Source organism: Dendrobates tinctorius, unplaced genomic scaffold (assembly GCF_039654945.1).
Source record: "Dendrobates tinctorius isolate UK_male_01 unplaced genomic scaffold, ASM3965494v1 ptg000034l, whole genome shotgun sequence".
Lineage (NCBI taxonomy): Eukaryota > Metazoa > Chordata > Amphibia > Anura > Dendrobatidae > Dendrobates > Dendrobates tinctorius.
In genome coordinates, this window is record NW_027361702.1 from 12,281,258 (window position 1) to 12,299,150 (window position 17,893).

At 44.5% G+C, this 17,893-nt stretch overlaps 1 protein-coding gene across 1 annotated transcript in view; it reads right to left on the reverse strand.

The window, feature by feature from the left end:
* F8 (coagulation factor VIII) overlaps nt 1-17,893 on the reverse strand; it is a 232,157-nt gene that overhangs the window by 120,871 nt on the left and 93,393 nt on the right. Inside the window, exons 15-16 of the mRNA XM_073573105.1 lie at nt 3,014-3,170; nt 857-1,045 (exon numbers count right to left, since the gene is read on the reverse strand). Coding sequence (XP_073429206.1) covers nt 857-1,045; nt 3,014-3,170 — 346 coding nt within the window. The remainder of the gene's footprint in view (nt 1-856; nt 1,046-3,013; nt 3,171-17,893) is intronic.

The window sequence follows — 17,893 nt, forward strand, 5'->3', positions numbered from 1 at the left end:
GTACCACTGAAAATTACATCGTGTCAGAGTGTGAACATAGTGGGATCCGATTTCCTCTGATGTGGAGAAAATGGAAAAAAAATGTTCTCCATGTTCTCCATTCTGTCAGTCCATGGAAATTGGACTGCACTCAAATGTCATCTGAGTGCAGTCCTGTGTTTTCCACAAACACATTGACTTGCATGGCCAAGTGTGATCCCAATATCAGACGCAAATTGTGCATGCTCCGATTTTCTCCTTGGAACGGCTCAGTTTGAGGAAAAAATAGTTCTTCTGCATGGTGCCATAGATTAACATTAGTGAGAGTGCAGTTCAGTGTTTTGTCAGATTGCATTTTGCCCAAAAGTATGGTGGTCTGCATGAGACCTTAGGGCTAATGCACACAATTATATTTTCGGCCCCAGTGCCATCAGTTAAAAAAACAGATCTCACTCTGACCAATGTTATTCTATGGGACAGTGCAGATGAAAGATTTTTTTCACTGACTGAATCTGCACGTGGAAACATGGCAGCATACACGATCTAAGTTCGAATATCGGATGAGACTCACACATTCAAGTCTATGGGTGTGAAAAAAGAATGAAACAGTATAGTGTGTGATTATTATGGATACATTGTAATTCTGTAACATAGGAAACTGGAAATGATTAATCACTGTTGGTGTGAAAAAAACGGATTGTACACTGATGACAAGTGAGACAATAATTGTCCCACGGTTCCACTCATGTGAACCTACACTCAATGTGTATAGTGAAAACCCTGCCAATCTAGCTGAACCAGGTGGAGAGGAGGTGGCGAGAAGCCTCAAGATGATGGTTTTCCCCCATTCAAGACTAAAAAATATTTGGTTATTTACCGGGTGAGCATTAGAGGTGTAAAACCAGGTCCGGCATTCCTCTTCCGAGTCTGTGGGTCCAAACTGAGGGCTGACCTTTCCTGCGTATGTCCGAGTCTGCTGCGGGGGAACATTCTCCTCTCTCCATGGCACTGCTAGGACATTGGAATAGAAAGAGTATGGGCGAGAGGCCATGTTCTTAAATTGGACCTGTAAGAGAATGATGCAAGCATTAGAGCCCAAGGCTGCTGGAAAGTCCAACGTGCTCGAAGATCTGCTACATGTTTTAGTTTTGTCATGCGATCTTGGCATGAATCAGGGCAAAAGCCGCCGTGTGCAATAGTTCCTGGCGCCAATGTGTGCCGGTTTCGCAGAAGGACCTGCATTCATAAGATGACATGACTTGTGACCAGAGATCTGATCTGGGGGATACATTTAGGTTTTCTGGAATGTCTTCTGAATTTATTAAGGTAACTGATCTCAGTCTGTATTCAAGGGTGTGTTTTGAAGTCTCCATTCATTTAAAGGTTCTGGTCTAAGCCTATATTTTTAAGAAGTCTCTTCTGTGATCTAAATTTGTTTTGTGTCCTCTGGTTTGGGTAGTGTAACAGTCTTGGCCATGCATTTGTTTTTGAGTATGGGTTAGGAACCTGTCTTTATATCTGGGTCTGTATTTTTGGGGAGGTGTTATGTCCAGTGGGCTCTAAAGTTAGAGTTCTGGTGTGGGGTATAGATAAGCTTCGGGATGTGGTTAGAGGTCTGAATTTATCTATAGGTCTTCTATATGGTGTGAGTTTCTGTAGAGATCTTTATTTTTGTTGCTATAAAAGGCAAGGTCTGCAGTCATCGGGAGAAGTCATCATAGTGGTTTGGGACGAACGGAGAAGAAAAAAAAAGTGGGAGCATCTACAATTAGAGAAGATTACCTATAGTCACTGGACTTGGCATTTCTGTTTTAGTAAATACTTGTATTCCACAAAAACTAAAATGTTTGTATGGCCGAGGTTTAATAGACAGGTAGGTGTTATCATTCCCTTCTGTATCTACAGTTTGATACTGGCAGTCTGTAGGGACACAACACTTTGGACAAGAGCCAACACAAAAAGATGGACTTGAGTATTAACACAGTGTTTAGCACATGGTCTAAATAATCCACAAATTATGTCAAATAAGATAAAAGAACATTGACGATTCTATTGAATTTGAGTTTGTGCATTGCGGAAATTGTCTGTGCTGCCAATGTCTACAAGACTAAACATGACCACAGTGGACAGCACTTTGATTCAATAGGACTATACATATTCAAAAGCAGTCTGTAGAAAACTTATGTAACTGTATTGGCAGAATATACTGCAATTAATTTTTAATAGATTTCTGACAATTTTTAGTTCAGAAGATCCAAGAGAATGAGTTTATTTTTAGATGTAAGGTCAGATTTTGACATGAGGGTGTCACATCTCCCTGGAAGAAGTGGAGACAGACGGTCATTTTGGGTAATGAATCACAGGTCTTCTTTAGAGACGGTGTGATTTATGTCCCAAATTAAATGGATTTAGTTTCCTTTGGTGCTGAAGAGGTTAATGACCCTTTCTATGCTGGTCAGAAACATGCAGCTCCATTTAAGCTGCTTCTGGTCTAGTCATTACCTCTTCCTATAAAAACTGGTCAGACCTTTTTGTCCCTGCCGGTGAAAGATTTGTCTTCCTGTGCTATGTGCTAAAGTTAAGTGGTTGGAGAAGAGTTGGAGTAGTGTTCTGCAGTTTGCACACTACAGTACGTGTGTGTTTATCTCCTGGTCCCTGTTCCCATTTAGTTTATTCCTCCCTGTCCCTATCCTCTTCCCTATTGTTGGTTAGTGCTTTTGTATGACAGAGGTTTTCTGGTATCCCTGTTTTGTCTTTGTGTCTTGCTTGCCTTACATTTCTATCCCTTGCCTCATGGGGTGGAGGAGGAGACAGATCAAGGTTTAACAGGAGCATAGTAAGGTCAGAGACTCGGGCCTCTCTACCTTCAAGAGTACCCCTGAGACGGGGATAACTAAAGTCCACTTCCAGGGACAGGTTAAGGTCTACCTTCCTTACTGAAGACGTCAACGTGTGACAGATTTGATGCACTAGTAAATTATTTGTAACATTATTAGATGACTGTTTTTTTTAGAATATATAGTATGTCACTTACTATGATTTCATCATTCACTTCTGCGCGGATACACGGCCCCAGCAGTCCCAGGTGAGCATCCCTCTCTCCGCGAAGAGCTGGTTCCTTAAAGCGGCTATCTAGATACTCGCGAAATACGACTTTCTTATATCTCTGGAAACCATGGGAATTATGTTGTCTGAAAAGTAAGACAGGACAATATGTGACGCTGGAGAAAATGTTCTAAGTTTTCAGTAACTCGATAGATAATGTGGTGTAAGGAAGCTCCGAAATCGAAAGCAAAGGCTGGAAGTGGATTTAGGTCAATGAATTAGGAAGCTTGTTCATGTTCACACATAATTACTATTGTTACAATTTGTTAGATTCACAGTTAGATTTTGTTGATCAAACATAAAAATAATTATTTGTCATCTAAATAGTCATCTATTGTCTTTTCTTAATTAAACCAAAATCTTCAATTATTTGAATGTGTCTTTCTGCCTTTGATAATTCAATTTTTCATATTGCGGGCATTTTCCTATTTTTTCCAGGTCTTAACAAGCTTAGAAAGCTTAAACCATAATTTCAGGTTAACAACTATCCTTTGAATTGTCCATGGGTCTGCCAGAGATTGTACTTGGCAAATTCTGGCAATTCCAAAGACAATGAATAAAGCAATGATAAGATAAGATAAGATAATCCTTTAATTGTCCCACCATGGGGAAATTCAGAGCATTACAGCAGCAAGGCAGGAACAAGTACAGATACAGATGCATAAAGGCATTACATTGACAGTAGGTAGGTACATATACGGAAAAAAAAAAAAAAAAAAAATGTAACCGGACTGTCACAACTTTGGATCTATCAGTTCTCTGTTTGGGTCGTTCTCCGTTTTGGACAGTACTGGTTATACAGCCTAACTGCAGCAGGAAGGAAGGACTTTCGATAGCGCTCCCTCTCACATTTAGGATGAAGTAGCCGGTCACTGACAGTACTGCACATCTTTGTCATGGTCTCATGCATGGGATGGGAATCATTCTGCACCATGTAGCTCACCTTGGCCAGTATCCTCCTGTCGCCTACTTTCTGAACTGGGTCAAGGGGGCATCCCAGGACAGAGCTGGCCCTTCTAATCAGTTTGTCCAGCCTATTCCTGTCCCTGGTTGATATGCCACTATCCCAGCACGCCACACCAAAGAAGATGACTGATGCCACAACAGAGTTGAAGAAGGATGCAAGGAGTGCCCCTCTAACTCCACAGGCTCTCAGCCTTCTGAGCAGATAAAGCCTGCTTTGGCCCTTCCTGTACACTGCATCCAAGTGATGGGCCCAGTCATTTCCCTGAATGTTCACCACTACTGGTGGATTTTTGCCCTTGCGAAAGTCCACCACCAATTCCTTGGTCTTCCCGGAATTAATCCTAAGGTGGTTCCTCTGACACCACTCCACAAAAGCTTGGTTAGTATCTCTGTACTCTCTTTCATCTCCTCCTGTGATGAGGCCTACTATTGCAGAGTCATCAGAATACTTCTGCAAGTAGCAGCTAGATGAGTTGCACCTAAAATCCGCAGTGTACAGTGTGAAGAGAAAAGGGGCAAGAACTGTACCTTGAGGTGCCCCTATATTGCAGATCACTGTGTCTGACACACTGTCCCGAACCTTAACAAACTGAGATCGGTTCGTGAGGTAGTTAAGGATCCAGGTGGAGAGTTGGAGGTCCACACCAACAAGGCCCAGCTTGTCTCTCAGTAGACCTGGCTGTATGGTGTTAAAAGCACTAGAGAAATCGAAGAACATTCTCACAGTGTTCCCAGGTTTCTCCAGGTGAGAGAGAGTCCTATCTAGAAGGTGGATAATGGCATCATCCACACCAATGCCTGGCCTGTAGGCAAACTGGAGAGGGTCCATATCTGAGCTCACTAGAGGACGGAGACGTGTGAGAACCAATCTCTCTAATACCTTCATCAGGTGTGATGTCAATGCTACAGGTCTATAGTCATTAAGCTCTTTCGGATAAGGTTTCTTCGGAACTGGTACCACACACGATAATTTCCACAGTTGTGGTACTATACCCATTCTCAGGCTCATATTGAACAGATATGTAATGATCTCACTCAGCTAGTGCCCGCAGGTTTTGATTAGCCTTGCACTGATGGCGTCAGGACCTGCAGCCTTCAAAACTTTGATCTTATTTAGTTCTTTTGCAACCTGGGTACTTGTGAAGAACAGACCCTGGCTCAGTTGACAAGTTGCAGCAGGGGGTGAGGTTATTGTAGCAGAGAGGTGTGAATGGTATGCCAGGGCAGGAACAGACAGTGTGTGATTAAATCTATTAAACAATAGATTAAGTTCATTAAGCCCCTCTTTAGCTACAACCATCCTGGAGACAGTCTGTCTATGCCCAGATATAGACTTTAGACCCTCCCAGACTTCATGGATCCTTTTGTGTGACAATTTCAGTTCAATCTTTCTCTTATAATTAGCCTTTCCCTGCCTGATTAGATACTTCAGATCCTTCTGAACCTCTCTCAGCCTGCCCTTGTCACCTGATCTGAAGGCCAACTTCTTCTCTTTGAGAAGAGCCTTTATTCCGGGGCTGATCCATGGTTTGTTGTTAGAGAAGCACCTCACTACTGTTGTGGGTACCGTGTTGTCTACACAGAAATTAATGTAGTCCGTTATACAGTGTGTGAGACCATCCATGTCATCACCATAGGAATCTTGCAGCACTTCCCAAGTGGTTGTTTCAAAGCAGTCTCTCAGAGCATCATCACTCTCCTCAGTCCATATCCTCACTGTGCGAGTGACAGCAGGTTCTCTCTGTACAAGTGGCTTGTACACGAGTTGGAGGTGCACTAGGTTGTGATCCGATCTTCCAAGGGGCGGCAGGGCTGACGAGGCATATGCCCCTCTCACATTGGCATGTCCATTCTCTGGACTAGTAGGGGTTCCACCACCAGAAACTAGCAAGTTATCAGGTGTCATAATAAACTGATGTCTTGTATTTATGATAGAGATTTCTGCCTATGCACAGTGTACACAGAAAGCAGCTAGTCAGTGGTGTGGGCGGGGTTAAACAGAGCTCAGCATTCAGAGAACTACTAGATCTGCATCAGAATAAAGTGTAATTTTATCAAAACTTCATCAAGCACCCCAGTAAGTGACACATCCCTGGAATCAGGGTTTATGCTCATACATGATACTGGGGTGTCAACAACCTGGTGACAGATAAGTGTGAACTAATTTACATTGTATTTAACAGAATGCAGAACACTGATATGTTTCTAGTAGTGAAAGCTGTGTATGTGTGGCTCCCCTGAGGGTTCAGTCGCCACAGAGGTACTGCATCTCACCCAGAGGTGTGGTATCCCACTTCCCGGGTAAGGTGGAGGCACATGACGGTACTCTAACACCTGCACCCAACACACACTATAGCAGCAGGGCATCTGGATGCACCCTACGGGAGGATGATCTCAACCCTGTCTGGGTGGTAAAGGGTGTTGGGAGCTATTCCGACTCTGCTGCATCACACCATCAGTCCCAGAGGATCTGCACTGCAGCGCTGGTCACCTCTCACCAGAAAACACAGGTGGCGTCATCAACTTATCTACACATAGACTTTATTCCTCATCAATTCTTATTTTTCATGGACAATCAGGGCCATGGACCGGGTCACTGCTGCTGGGACACATCCCTTTAAGACACCGGCCTAGTACCGAGTAACCCACGGCCCTGGGGGCGCTCCATATGCTGTGCCAGACTGAAGAACATTGGGCCCACCAGAGAACTTAATTCTGAGGGCCCACCTTTCATCTATACAAAACCAATGCATTATCATTAAGGTGGATTTTCGGACCTAGACTCATTTTTATCAAGCACTGTATCAAGTGGTATAGGCATGAGATACAATGTTATTCCACACTGGATTTGGTGCTCAGACTGAGTAATTGCTGCCCCGCCATTAGCCACGTCTTCTTCTCACAGGGAATTTGCCGTTCCCAGATTGTATTAACCTGTTTGACATTTCTGTTGGTACATGTAACTTAGGTGACTGCATATTACAAGCTGCTGCTCTCGTCCATTGAGGATGGCTGCTCTATGCTATGGAGAAGCTAGAATACCGGGAATGGTAGCAATGTCCAAAGGACTAAGGACCTGGACTGGTGCAGTTTCACATCGGTAAAGCCGGCCTGAGACTGCGTATTGTGCGCACACCATGCTGCGGTTATGTAGAGAGTACATGTACTGACAATCTATTAATTATAAACCTGCTTCTATATATGACTAGACTTCTGAGACTGTGCAGAGAAAGTCACGTGACAAATCTCAATAAATCTGGATGTTCAGGAACATTTTTGGTGCAGTGTGCTAAATTACATGGAGGAGCAAGCCTTATATTACCAAGCACAACACTATGTGGCAGCATGCTTTGCATCACTCCATCGAGTAGTTTAAAGCCGCCACCACTGCAGTCTGGAGGAGATGTGTTCTGTGCAGTGATGGATCGCACTTCTCTATCGGCATCTAATGGACAAGTCTGGGTTTGATGATTCCAAGAGAACGTTGCCCCCTGACTACGTTGTGCCTGCTGTACAGTTTGGGCTTGTTTTCCAAGACCAGACAATACTAAGACAATTTAGACAATTGTATGACCCCAACTTTGTGAGAACAGTTTGGGGAAGGTCGTGTGTTCTGCCCTCTGAATAGGGCAAAGAATGTTTATATTATATGCTGGGTTAGTTATAGCACCGTCTAGTGGTGGCTGAATTTATAGCAGTGTCTTTGATAGAATTTACAGTCTGTGACTTTAACAGAAGCAATGCACTATGGGATTGAAGCAATGCTTTGTGGGAAGGAAGCAATGTATTCTGGGACAAAGAAGGCCCATTTTGCTTCTGTGTATATCATAGGATGCATGTGTTCACCTGTCCTCCATGTTAACTCTCCAATTTGAGTTTATTATCCGGGTAAAGCATATCTGGTAAGCTTAATCTTTCTTACAATGCAGTGTGTGCAGAGAGTTTTTTAGCTGTATAGCAGTCAGTGCTGCCCAATACTTATGCATGTCATTGTATTCTTTACAGTTTTACCACATGTTCTGTACTCTTCACCAATAAACAAGTTAGACTACAGAGAACAGTCTGCTAATTTTGGAAGACAGAGCTGTGGTTTATGCTGTATGCTGGATTGCACAACGTGTCAGCGTGCCTGAAGGCAGAATAGTAATACAGATGCTAGACGCCTGCGATAGTGAATAAGACTTAAGGAGCCGCTGGTCGCAAGCGGTTGTTACCCAGGCTATACGGCACCGCTATCACCCAGACTGCTCCACATACGGGTAATACAGCAGCCGCCACACAGCCACAGAAACAAGAGCCCAGGGCTCAGTAAAAGACCGCCGGTCACACATGGTTATTGCATAGACTGTACGGGACCGCTAACACCCACACTGCTCTGCATACTGGTATAACAGCAGCCGCCATACAGCCGCAGAACGCCACTGCAGCCCGCGAAGAAGTGCTACATCTTTCCCGCAACGCGGAAGCCCACCATACACAGACTGTTTCCCTCCAAAATACTCAGCAGTACTCAGCTAAATGCACAATGTCTCGGAAAAGCACATCCTCACTCAAAACGAGGTCATGAGCAAGCTCCAGCAGATCGTCATTAGCAGAGCTAGCTGTTGTCGCTCGCGCCGAGGCCGAAGCGGCCAAAGCAAGATCCTCCTTTGCAGAACGAGAGATGCATCTAAAGCTGAGACAAGCAGAGCATGAAGCAGCAAAGGTACGTCTGCAGGCAGAGCAAGATGCGGAAACTGCACATTTGTAGGCAGAGCAAGATGAGGAGAATGCACGCCTGCGAGCGTCTCTAGAAAGACTTGCTGCAGACAAAGACACAGCAGCTGCAATAGCTAAAGCAGAGTATTTGGAAGCTATGAAAGATCCTGATTATCAGAGACACAGTAGCAATCTCAGACCAGATCTAGAGCAGCAAGAGCCAGCGCAATGCGTCGCATAGTACGTCCGTCAACATTCCGGCGTAAATGACAGCCCTGGCGCATCATATCGATTAGCCCATGCCGATTACCAGCGATCCAACCCCGAGCTTTACTACCATAGGCGAGGAGACGTCCAGCGCAGAGATGTCGACTATAGGTACCGTTCTACTGAAAAGAAGGTACAGCTCCCATCCCGCCTTAAAGAGACACCTTCTTCACCAACAAGGTACCGCACAGACTATCCGTAGTCACAAGGGTCTTACAGGTATGGTGATGCACCACAAACTAGACATGACTATTACACACCGGCTCGTGCCAGCACTGACGGAGTCATCAAGGACCTTGCAAAGTTCCTTGCCTGTCAAGAACTGGTTACAAAGGGACTTGTAAAGTTCACTGACAAAGCCGAGAACTGTCGGTCAAGGCGAGCCTTGTTCCCGAACGCCATTCATGGTCTGGACCTTTCTTGTAGTGAGGAGTTAGATCTCCTGGTAAAGTAGCTCGGAAGTGAGTCAGTCGAGCATGCCAAAAGACTGAGAGACATTAATGTAAAGCATCCTCGCACAGCCCTACATAAAGTGTGGGAAAGACTCGATGAATGCTATGGGTCAGTTGAAGTCATAGAGAAAGCTTTATATAAAAGAATTGAGGATTTTCCTAAGATAGGACCTAAAGGTTATCTAAAGCTTAGAGAACTGAGAGATTTATTGAATGAGTTGCAGGTTGCTCATCAGGAAGGAGACTTGCCCAGATTGGCATTCTTAGACACCGCTAAGGGTGTCAGTCTGATAGTACAGAAACTTCCTTACAACCTACAAGAAAAGTGGGTTACATGTGGTTCAGAGTATAAACAAAATCATAATGTATCATTTCCTCCTTTCACTGTATTTGTTGATTTTGTCACCAATCTAGGATTAGAAATGACCCTAGTTTTGATTTTACTCTGTCGTGTTCCACTGCCACTGGTGTCAAACCCGGTAAGACACCCGTGGCAGTCCACAAAACTAACAATGATTCCACAGGCCCTCCTCACAAGGTGAATAAACCCCCTCCAGATAAGAGCAAACCTCAGGATGTCAAAAAATATTGTCCTCTACACAAGAAACCACATCCTCTACTAAAATGTAGAGCCTTCAGGGAGAAGTCTTTAGAGGATCGCAAAGGTTTCCTCAAGTAGAACAACATCTGTTTCAAATGTTGTGCAACAATCTCTCACTTCGCCAGGAACTGTGAAGCTAGTGTGAAATGTGCAGAATGCAGCAGCACGGATCACAATATAGCCTTGCACCCTGGATCACCTCCACGAGTGTTGTCGCAAGCAGAGGAGCACGATGGGAAGCAGGAGGACACTGACGAAGACACCCCTGAGGTCAGCTCTAAATGTACTGAGATCTGTAGAGGACTCACAGGAGGAAGGTCCTGTTCATAAATATGCCTTTTCCGAGTCTATCCTGCAGGCCGTAATGACAAAGCCTTCAAAATGTATGCAATCCTGGATGACCAAAGTAACAGGTCTCTAGCCAGGTCCATTTTCTTTGACAACTTCACAATTGTAGGCCCTGGTTCTCCCTACACCCTGAGGACATGTTCAGGTACCGTTGAGACGGCGGGGAGAAAAGCAACCAGATACAAAGTGGAATCCATAGATGGCCAAACCTGCCTATCGTTACCAACCATCCTGGAGTGCAACCAGATTCCTGACAACAGGTCAGAAATACCTTCACAAGAGGTGGCGAGACATCACCCCCATCTAAAGCGTATAGCCCACCTGATGCCTGAGATGGATCCAGGAACCCCAATAGCTCTACTTCTGGGAAGAGATATGCTACAAGTCCACAAGGCTAGAGAATGTATAAACGGCTCCAGGAATGCTCCGTACGCACAGAGGCACAACCTAGGATGGGTCATCATAGGAGACGTCTGAGTAGGAGGTGCACACAAGCCGGCCTTAGTCGACAGTATGCTTACCAATACTCTTGAAAATGGATGTCCATCTCTCTTCTAGCCATGTTAGAGTAGCTTCGTGGTAAGAGTTGCCACACAATGCTCCTCTACCTTGTCCATTAGCTGATCCTTCCTGTGAAGACCACACATGTGATGGCGACCAAGATCACATAGGGTGCACAGTTTTCCACAGAAAAAAAGAGGACAACAAGATAGCAATGTCCATAGAAGACAGACTGTTTTTGGACATCATGGATCGAGAGATGGTAAGAGATGAGTCAAAGAGTTGGATGGCCCCCTCTACTATTTAAACCCCAGAGGCAACGCCTACCCAACAACAGAGAACCTGTCTATGGTCGATTTGTCTCCCTCAAATGCAAATTTCAGAAGGAACCTGAAATGAGAGAGCATTTCTTTGCCTTCATGGAGAAAATACTTCAGAATGGCCATGTAGAAATTACACCTGTATTTCAAGATTCCGAGGAATGTTGGTACCTACCCATTTTTGGCGTGTATCATCCTAAGAAACCTGGTCAGATAAGAGTAGTATTTGACTCAAGCGCCAGATATGAAGGTGTCTCTCTAAACGATATCTTTTTGTCTTGCCCAGACCTCAACAACAGACTTCTAGGAGTATTTCTTCGCTTCCGCAAAGATGCAGTGGCATTCATGGTTGACATACAACAGACGTTTCATTGCTTCCTTGTCAAAAAAGAACATAGAAACTATTTGAGGTTTTTCTGGTACCATGATAATGACCCCTATAAGGACATCATGGAATATCGGATGAAAGTACACATCTTCGGGAATGGCCCTTCCCCTGCTGTCACCATCTATGGTCTTAGACATTCAACCAAGGAGGTCGAGGCAAATTACAGGTCGGATGTTAGATCATTTGTGGAAAAGGATTTCTACGTGGATGACTGCTTGAAATCCACACCCACAGATGATTCGGCAGTCAGTCTCCTAAAGAGGACACAAGAAATGCTCGCTTTGTCCAACTTGAGGTTGCAAAAATTGCTTCCAACAGCCAAGGAATGATGGCAGCTTTTCCCTCTCAAGACTACTCAACTGATCTAAAAGACTTCGATTTGGACACGGACTCCCTTCCCATGCAACGGAGCCTTGGTTTGCGCTGGGATTTGAAGAGAGATGCATTTACCTTTCGGATCAATGAAGAAGAAAAACCTTTCACACGTAGAGGCACCCTATCTGTGATAAACAGCCTGTACGATCCTCTAGGATTTGTAACCCCTGTAACTATCCAAGGTAAAATGATGTTGAGAGACTTCACTCAAGAGATGTCTGAATGGGATGACCCGTTTCCCATGGAGAAGAGAGATCTGTGGGTAAGATGGAAGAAATCTTTAGAAGCCTTGTCAGATCTTTACGTGGCACAACCATACGCTTCAGTGCCATCAACAGAAGTTAAGACTCAAAAGCTCTGTATCTTCTGCGATGCCTCAACTAAAGTGATTGCAGCAGTAGCATATCTGAAAACTACCGACATCAGAGATAAATGCCATGTAAGGCTTGTTATGAGCCGGACAAAACTAGCGCCAGTCCAGGAGCACACACCCAGACTGGAACTCTCTGCGGCTGTGCTAGCAGTAGAGTTAGCTGAACTTATCTCAACAGAAATTGACCTGGAAATCAAGGACGTTGAGTTCTACTCAGACAGCAAGGTAGTGCTTGGGTACATTTGCAACGAATTTCGACGCTTTTAGGTTTACAAGAAAAGAAATACACCGCGCTATACTGGGAAATGAAAAAATAATACAACTGAGTACTCACTTGCTGGTGTGTGAAAAAAATCACGTGGTCGATGTATAGCAGTATCCTGAGACTATTCACCTTGTCATAGATGTATATTGCCTTGCATTTGGATGCCAAAACTGCTGAGTAGATATTATATGGCTAAATGGGGGTGAGCCCGTTAGTGTGTTTCAGAGGAAAAAAAAAAAAATGAACTAATCTTGATTTACTCACTTAAGTAAATCAGAACCATATAAAATACATGCTGTAAATGTAGCCATTGCTAGGTATTAAGATTGGAATGTTGCAGCCTGTTTCTGATGTAAAAAAATATAATAGTTGAAAAATAAAATGAAACACCAAAAAAAAGAGGGGGATAAATAGATGTTTGGGATGATAACTGAATGCTGACCTTACTGCATGCCAATTTCAACAGGCGAGGTCAGAATGATTAATACTGTGCAAAACAAATGATAGCACAGTTCCTGCAAAGTGAATGAGCGTTAGTGACAGCTTGTGCCCACTAGTGGAACGGGGTGCTTGATTCTGGTGCACTTACTTGCAGGGCCAGTGCTCAGTGAGGCAGGCTTGTGTGCTCAGCGTGGGGGCTGGGGCTGCTGCTGCTAATCCGTATGAAAGTGGAGACCGCCGCTGCCTCGCACGCTACGGCCGAGAGCAACGCTGAGGGACTCGGCGTGTGATGGGGGCAGGGCTAGCGTGACGTCACACTGCTACTCTCTTCATCTCTTCAACCCTGATGAAGAGAGTAGCTATCTCTCGAAACGTGTCGGTATTGTGCTGCCTTTGAGCCACCGACTTACCCCCAGTGTGACGTCACGCTAGCCCTGCCCCCATCATACGCCGAGTCCCTCAGCGTTGCTCTTTGCCGGAGTGCGCGAGGCAGGGGCGGTCTCCACTTCCATACGGATTAGTAGCAGCAGCCCCAGCCCCCACGCTGAGCACCCAAGCCTGCCTCACTGAGCACTGGCCCTGCAAGTAAGTGCACCAGAATCAAGCACGCCTTTCCACTAGTGGGCACAAGCTGTCACTAACGCTCATTCACTTTGCAGGAACTGTGCCATCATTTGTTTTGCACAGGATTAATCATTCTGACCTCGCCTGCTGAAATTGGCATGCAGTAAGGTCAGCATTCAGTTATCATCCCAAACATCTATTTATCCCCCTCTTTTTTTTTTTTGGTGTTTATTTTATTTTTCAACTATTATATTTTTTTACATCAGAAACAGGCTGCAACATTCCAATCTTAATACCTAGCAATGGCTACATTTACAGCATGTATTTTATATGGTTCTGATTTACTTAAGATTTACTTAAGTGAGTAAATCAAGATTAGTTCATATTTTTTTTTTTTTTCCTCTGAAACACACTAACGGGCTCACCCCCATTTAACCCTATAATATCTACTCAGCAGTTTTGGCATCCAAATGCAAGGCAATATACATCTATGACAAGGTAAATAGTCTCAGGATACTGCTATACATCCACCACCATGTGATTTTTTCACACACCAGCAAGTGAGTACTCAGTTATATTATTTTTTCATTTCCCAGTATAGCGCGGTGTATTTCTTTTCTTATCAGCTTTAGCTCTTTTAAACAGGCACCAGCACAGAGCCTGTTATTTACCAGCTGCATTTGGGAATAGTGGACCTTCCTTCTCTGTCCAAGTGGACTGGCGCCAGTGTGTTAATCTTAAACGCTCTTATGTTTACGTCAGCAATCGGGTGCTAAGGATCAGGAGATCCACTTGCCCTAAACAGTGGCACTATGTGTCCACACACCACAATCCTGCGGACCACGCAACTAGATCCGTTGAATCTGGACACCTTAAGGACACAACCTGGTTTACGGGTCCTGCATTCTTATGCCGTTCAATGTCTTGCAGTGACGAATCAGACACCTTTGAAATGGTAGATCCAGATGCAGATGAAGAAATCCGCCCTCAGGTATCCGCTCTAAGTATGGTGACTTCAGACAATCACCTCCAATCCCACCATTTCAGCAGATTTTCAGCCTTGACCTCGCTTGTTTGTGTCATTGCTTGTTTAATTCATGTGGCTCAGTCTTACAAGTCAACATCACACACCAGTCAGAAGTTTTGTAAAGGTTGGCACCATTTCAATCACGCATTTACCGCTCCGAACCTGGAAAATGCCAAAGACACGATAATTCGTACCATACAACGCGAGTGTTACGCCAAAGAAATATACAACCTCAACAAAGGTCAACCCATTTCTAGAGACAATGTCTTGAAAAAGCTTGATCCAATAATTGACCAAAATAAGCTGATAAGAATTGGAGGTCATCTTCAGGAAGCCAAGGTGGAATGCGTGGAAAAACACCCTGTAATAATTCCTGGTCATCATCATGTGACTACTCTGCTCGTACAGCACCATCATGTTTTGGTGAAACATCAGGGCCGATTGTTTACCGAAGGAAATCTACGAACTGCTGGACTATGGATAGTCGGAGCAAAGAGATGTATGAGTAAACTCATCTTCAACTGTGTGACTTGTCGCAAACTCCGCGGCGCGACTCAAAGCCCAAAGATGGCCAATCTCCCATCAGACAGACTTAGTATGGATCCTCCCTTTACCAACGTCGGACTGGATGTATTCGGGCCGTGGTCTGTGGTTGCACGGCACACCAGAAGAGCCCAAGCCAACGCAAAACGCTGGGCAGTTATGTTTATCTGCATGTCCATCAGAGTGGTCCACAGTGAAGTGATTGAATCCATGGACACATCAAGTTTCATAAATGCACTCCGACGTTTCATTGCCATCAGAGGCACCGTGAAACACATTCGCTCTGACAGAGACACAAATTTCGTAGGAGCAGTGAAAGAACTCCAAATTCCTTCCAACCTAGACTTTACCAGTGTGGAAAGATACCTGAATGAACAGGGATGTACCTGGACCTTCAATTTACCACACTCTTCTCACATGGGAGGTGCTTCGGAGAGGATGATAGGAATAGCACGCAGAATCTTAGACTCTATCTTCCTGCAAGAAGGTAGCACAAGACTCACACGAAGGTTTGACTACATTCTTGGCAGAAGTTTCAGCCATCATAAATACCAGACCATTGACTGCACTCTCCAGTGATGCTGAAGATCCAACCTTTCTCACTCCTGCCATGTTACTCATTCAGAAAACCGACACTCCTAGCGCTCCACTGGGAGAATTCAGCAACAAGGACCTCTACAGATGTCATTGGAGACAAGTTCAAAGCCTCTCCAATACTTTCTGGGACAGATGGAGAAAGCAATATCTCTCCACCTTACAGCCTAGGAAGAAGTGGCAGATCGATATGCCGAACATCAAACCCGGTGATATTGTGCTCATGAAAGACAGCCAGTCACACCAAAATGAGTGGCCACTAGGCCTCATCATCAAAGTATTCCCAAGCAAGGACAAGAAGGTGCGCAAGGTCGATGTCAAAGTATGGAAAGCTGGGGAGAGTAAACTATTCCTCAGACCAGTGGCAGAACTAGTTCTATTGCTTTCGCCAAAGGAGCCTATAAGTGGCATTAGTTAATGCCAAGTGGGGAGTGTTCTGCCCTCTGAATAGGGCAAAGAATGTTTGTATTATATGCTGGGTTAGTTATAGCACCATCTAGTGGTGGCTGAATTTATAGCAGTGTCTTTGATAGAATTTACAGTCTGTGACTTTAACAGAAGCATTGCATTATGGTATTGAAGCAATGCTTGTGGGAAGGAAGCAATGTATTCTGGGACAAAGAAGGGCCATTTTGCTTCTGTGTATATCATAGGATGCATGTGTTTACCTGTCCTCTATGTTAACTCTCCAATTTGAGTTCGATATCCGGGTAAAAGCATATCTGGTAAGCTTAATCTTTCTTACAATGCAGTGTGTGCAGAGAGTTTATTAGCTGTATAGTAGTCAGTGCTGCCCAATACTTATGCATGTCATTGTATTCTTTACAGTTTTACCGCATGTTCTATACTCTTCACTAATAAACAATTTAGACTACAGAGAACAGTCTGCTTATTTTGGAAGACAGAGCTGTGGTTTATGCTGTATGCTGGATTGCACAACGTGTCAGCGTGCCTGAAGGCAGAACAGTCCTGTCATGTTCCATTATGACTGTACCCTAGTGCACAAAGCGAGATCCATTCAGTCATGGGTGGGTCGGAAGAACTTGTCATACAGCCCTGAACTCAAACCCTTCAGACACCTTTGGGATAAACTTGACATCAGACACTGTTGTCCTATATCAGTGTCTGACCCCACAAATGCTCTTCTAGATGAATCAACTAAAACTCCCACAGTTACATTAAAAAATCATGGAGAAAACCTTTCCAGAAGAGTGGAAACAGTTTTAGCTGTAGACTCTATATTAATGCCTGTGGGTTTCATGAAAGCTCCTGTAAGTGTAATGTGTAGACATCCTGATACATTTATCCATATTGTGTCCGTTTGTATTTAATAAGGTTATTAACCCCTTAATGTCTATGGACATGCACAGTCCGTCATGGCAGGAGGTAACTTTCAGCACCATGACGGACTCTGCACGTCCTGCCTTTGAACTGTCACTGGGTGTAAACACGCAGTTTCAGTTCAGTGCCGACAGCTGTCTATGACAGCTGAGAGGCACAGGAAGGGGGGCAGGGACCCGTGCACTTGGTCCCTGCACCCACAGTGCTGTGATTGGTCGGTCAATCTGACAGACCAAACACAGCATTGATCAGCAAGAGAAGCTGAAATATGAGCTTCTCCTTGCCTGATCAGTGTAGGAGCCCAGCGCTGCAGTGGCTGAGCTTCCTTCACTGGCAGCTAGGAGCGGAGCCCCCACCGCCCCTGGCTGTTAACCCCCTCACTGCTGCTATCGAGCTTGATCGCAGCGTTCAGAGGGGGAGGCAGAGGGTAGGGGGCTCCCTCTGCCTCAGGTCGGCGTCCCTGCGATGTAACCGCGGGGCCCGACCTGTACAATGATGACCCGGAGGTGTCATGACAACCTCCGGGTCATTTACCTACAGAGAGCTGGTGAGATCAGGCTCACAGCATGGTGTCAGCAGCACTGAGCATTGTTATAATGCATTACAATGCTGGAGCATTGTAATGTATTATACCTAAAGTGAAAGCGAAAGTGAAAGTCCCCTAAAAGGACAAGGTAAAAAAAAAAACATTTAAAAAAAATGTAAAAAAAATTATTAAAAAATAATATAAAAAATTCCCTAAAAA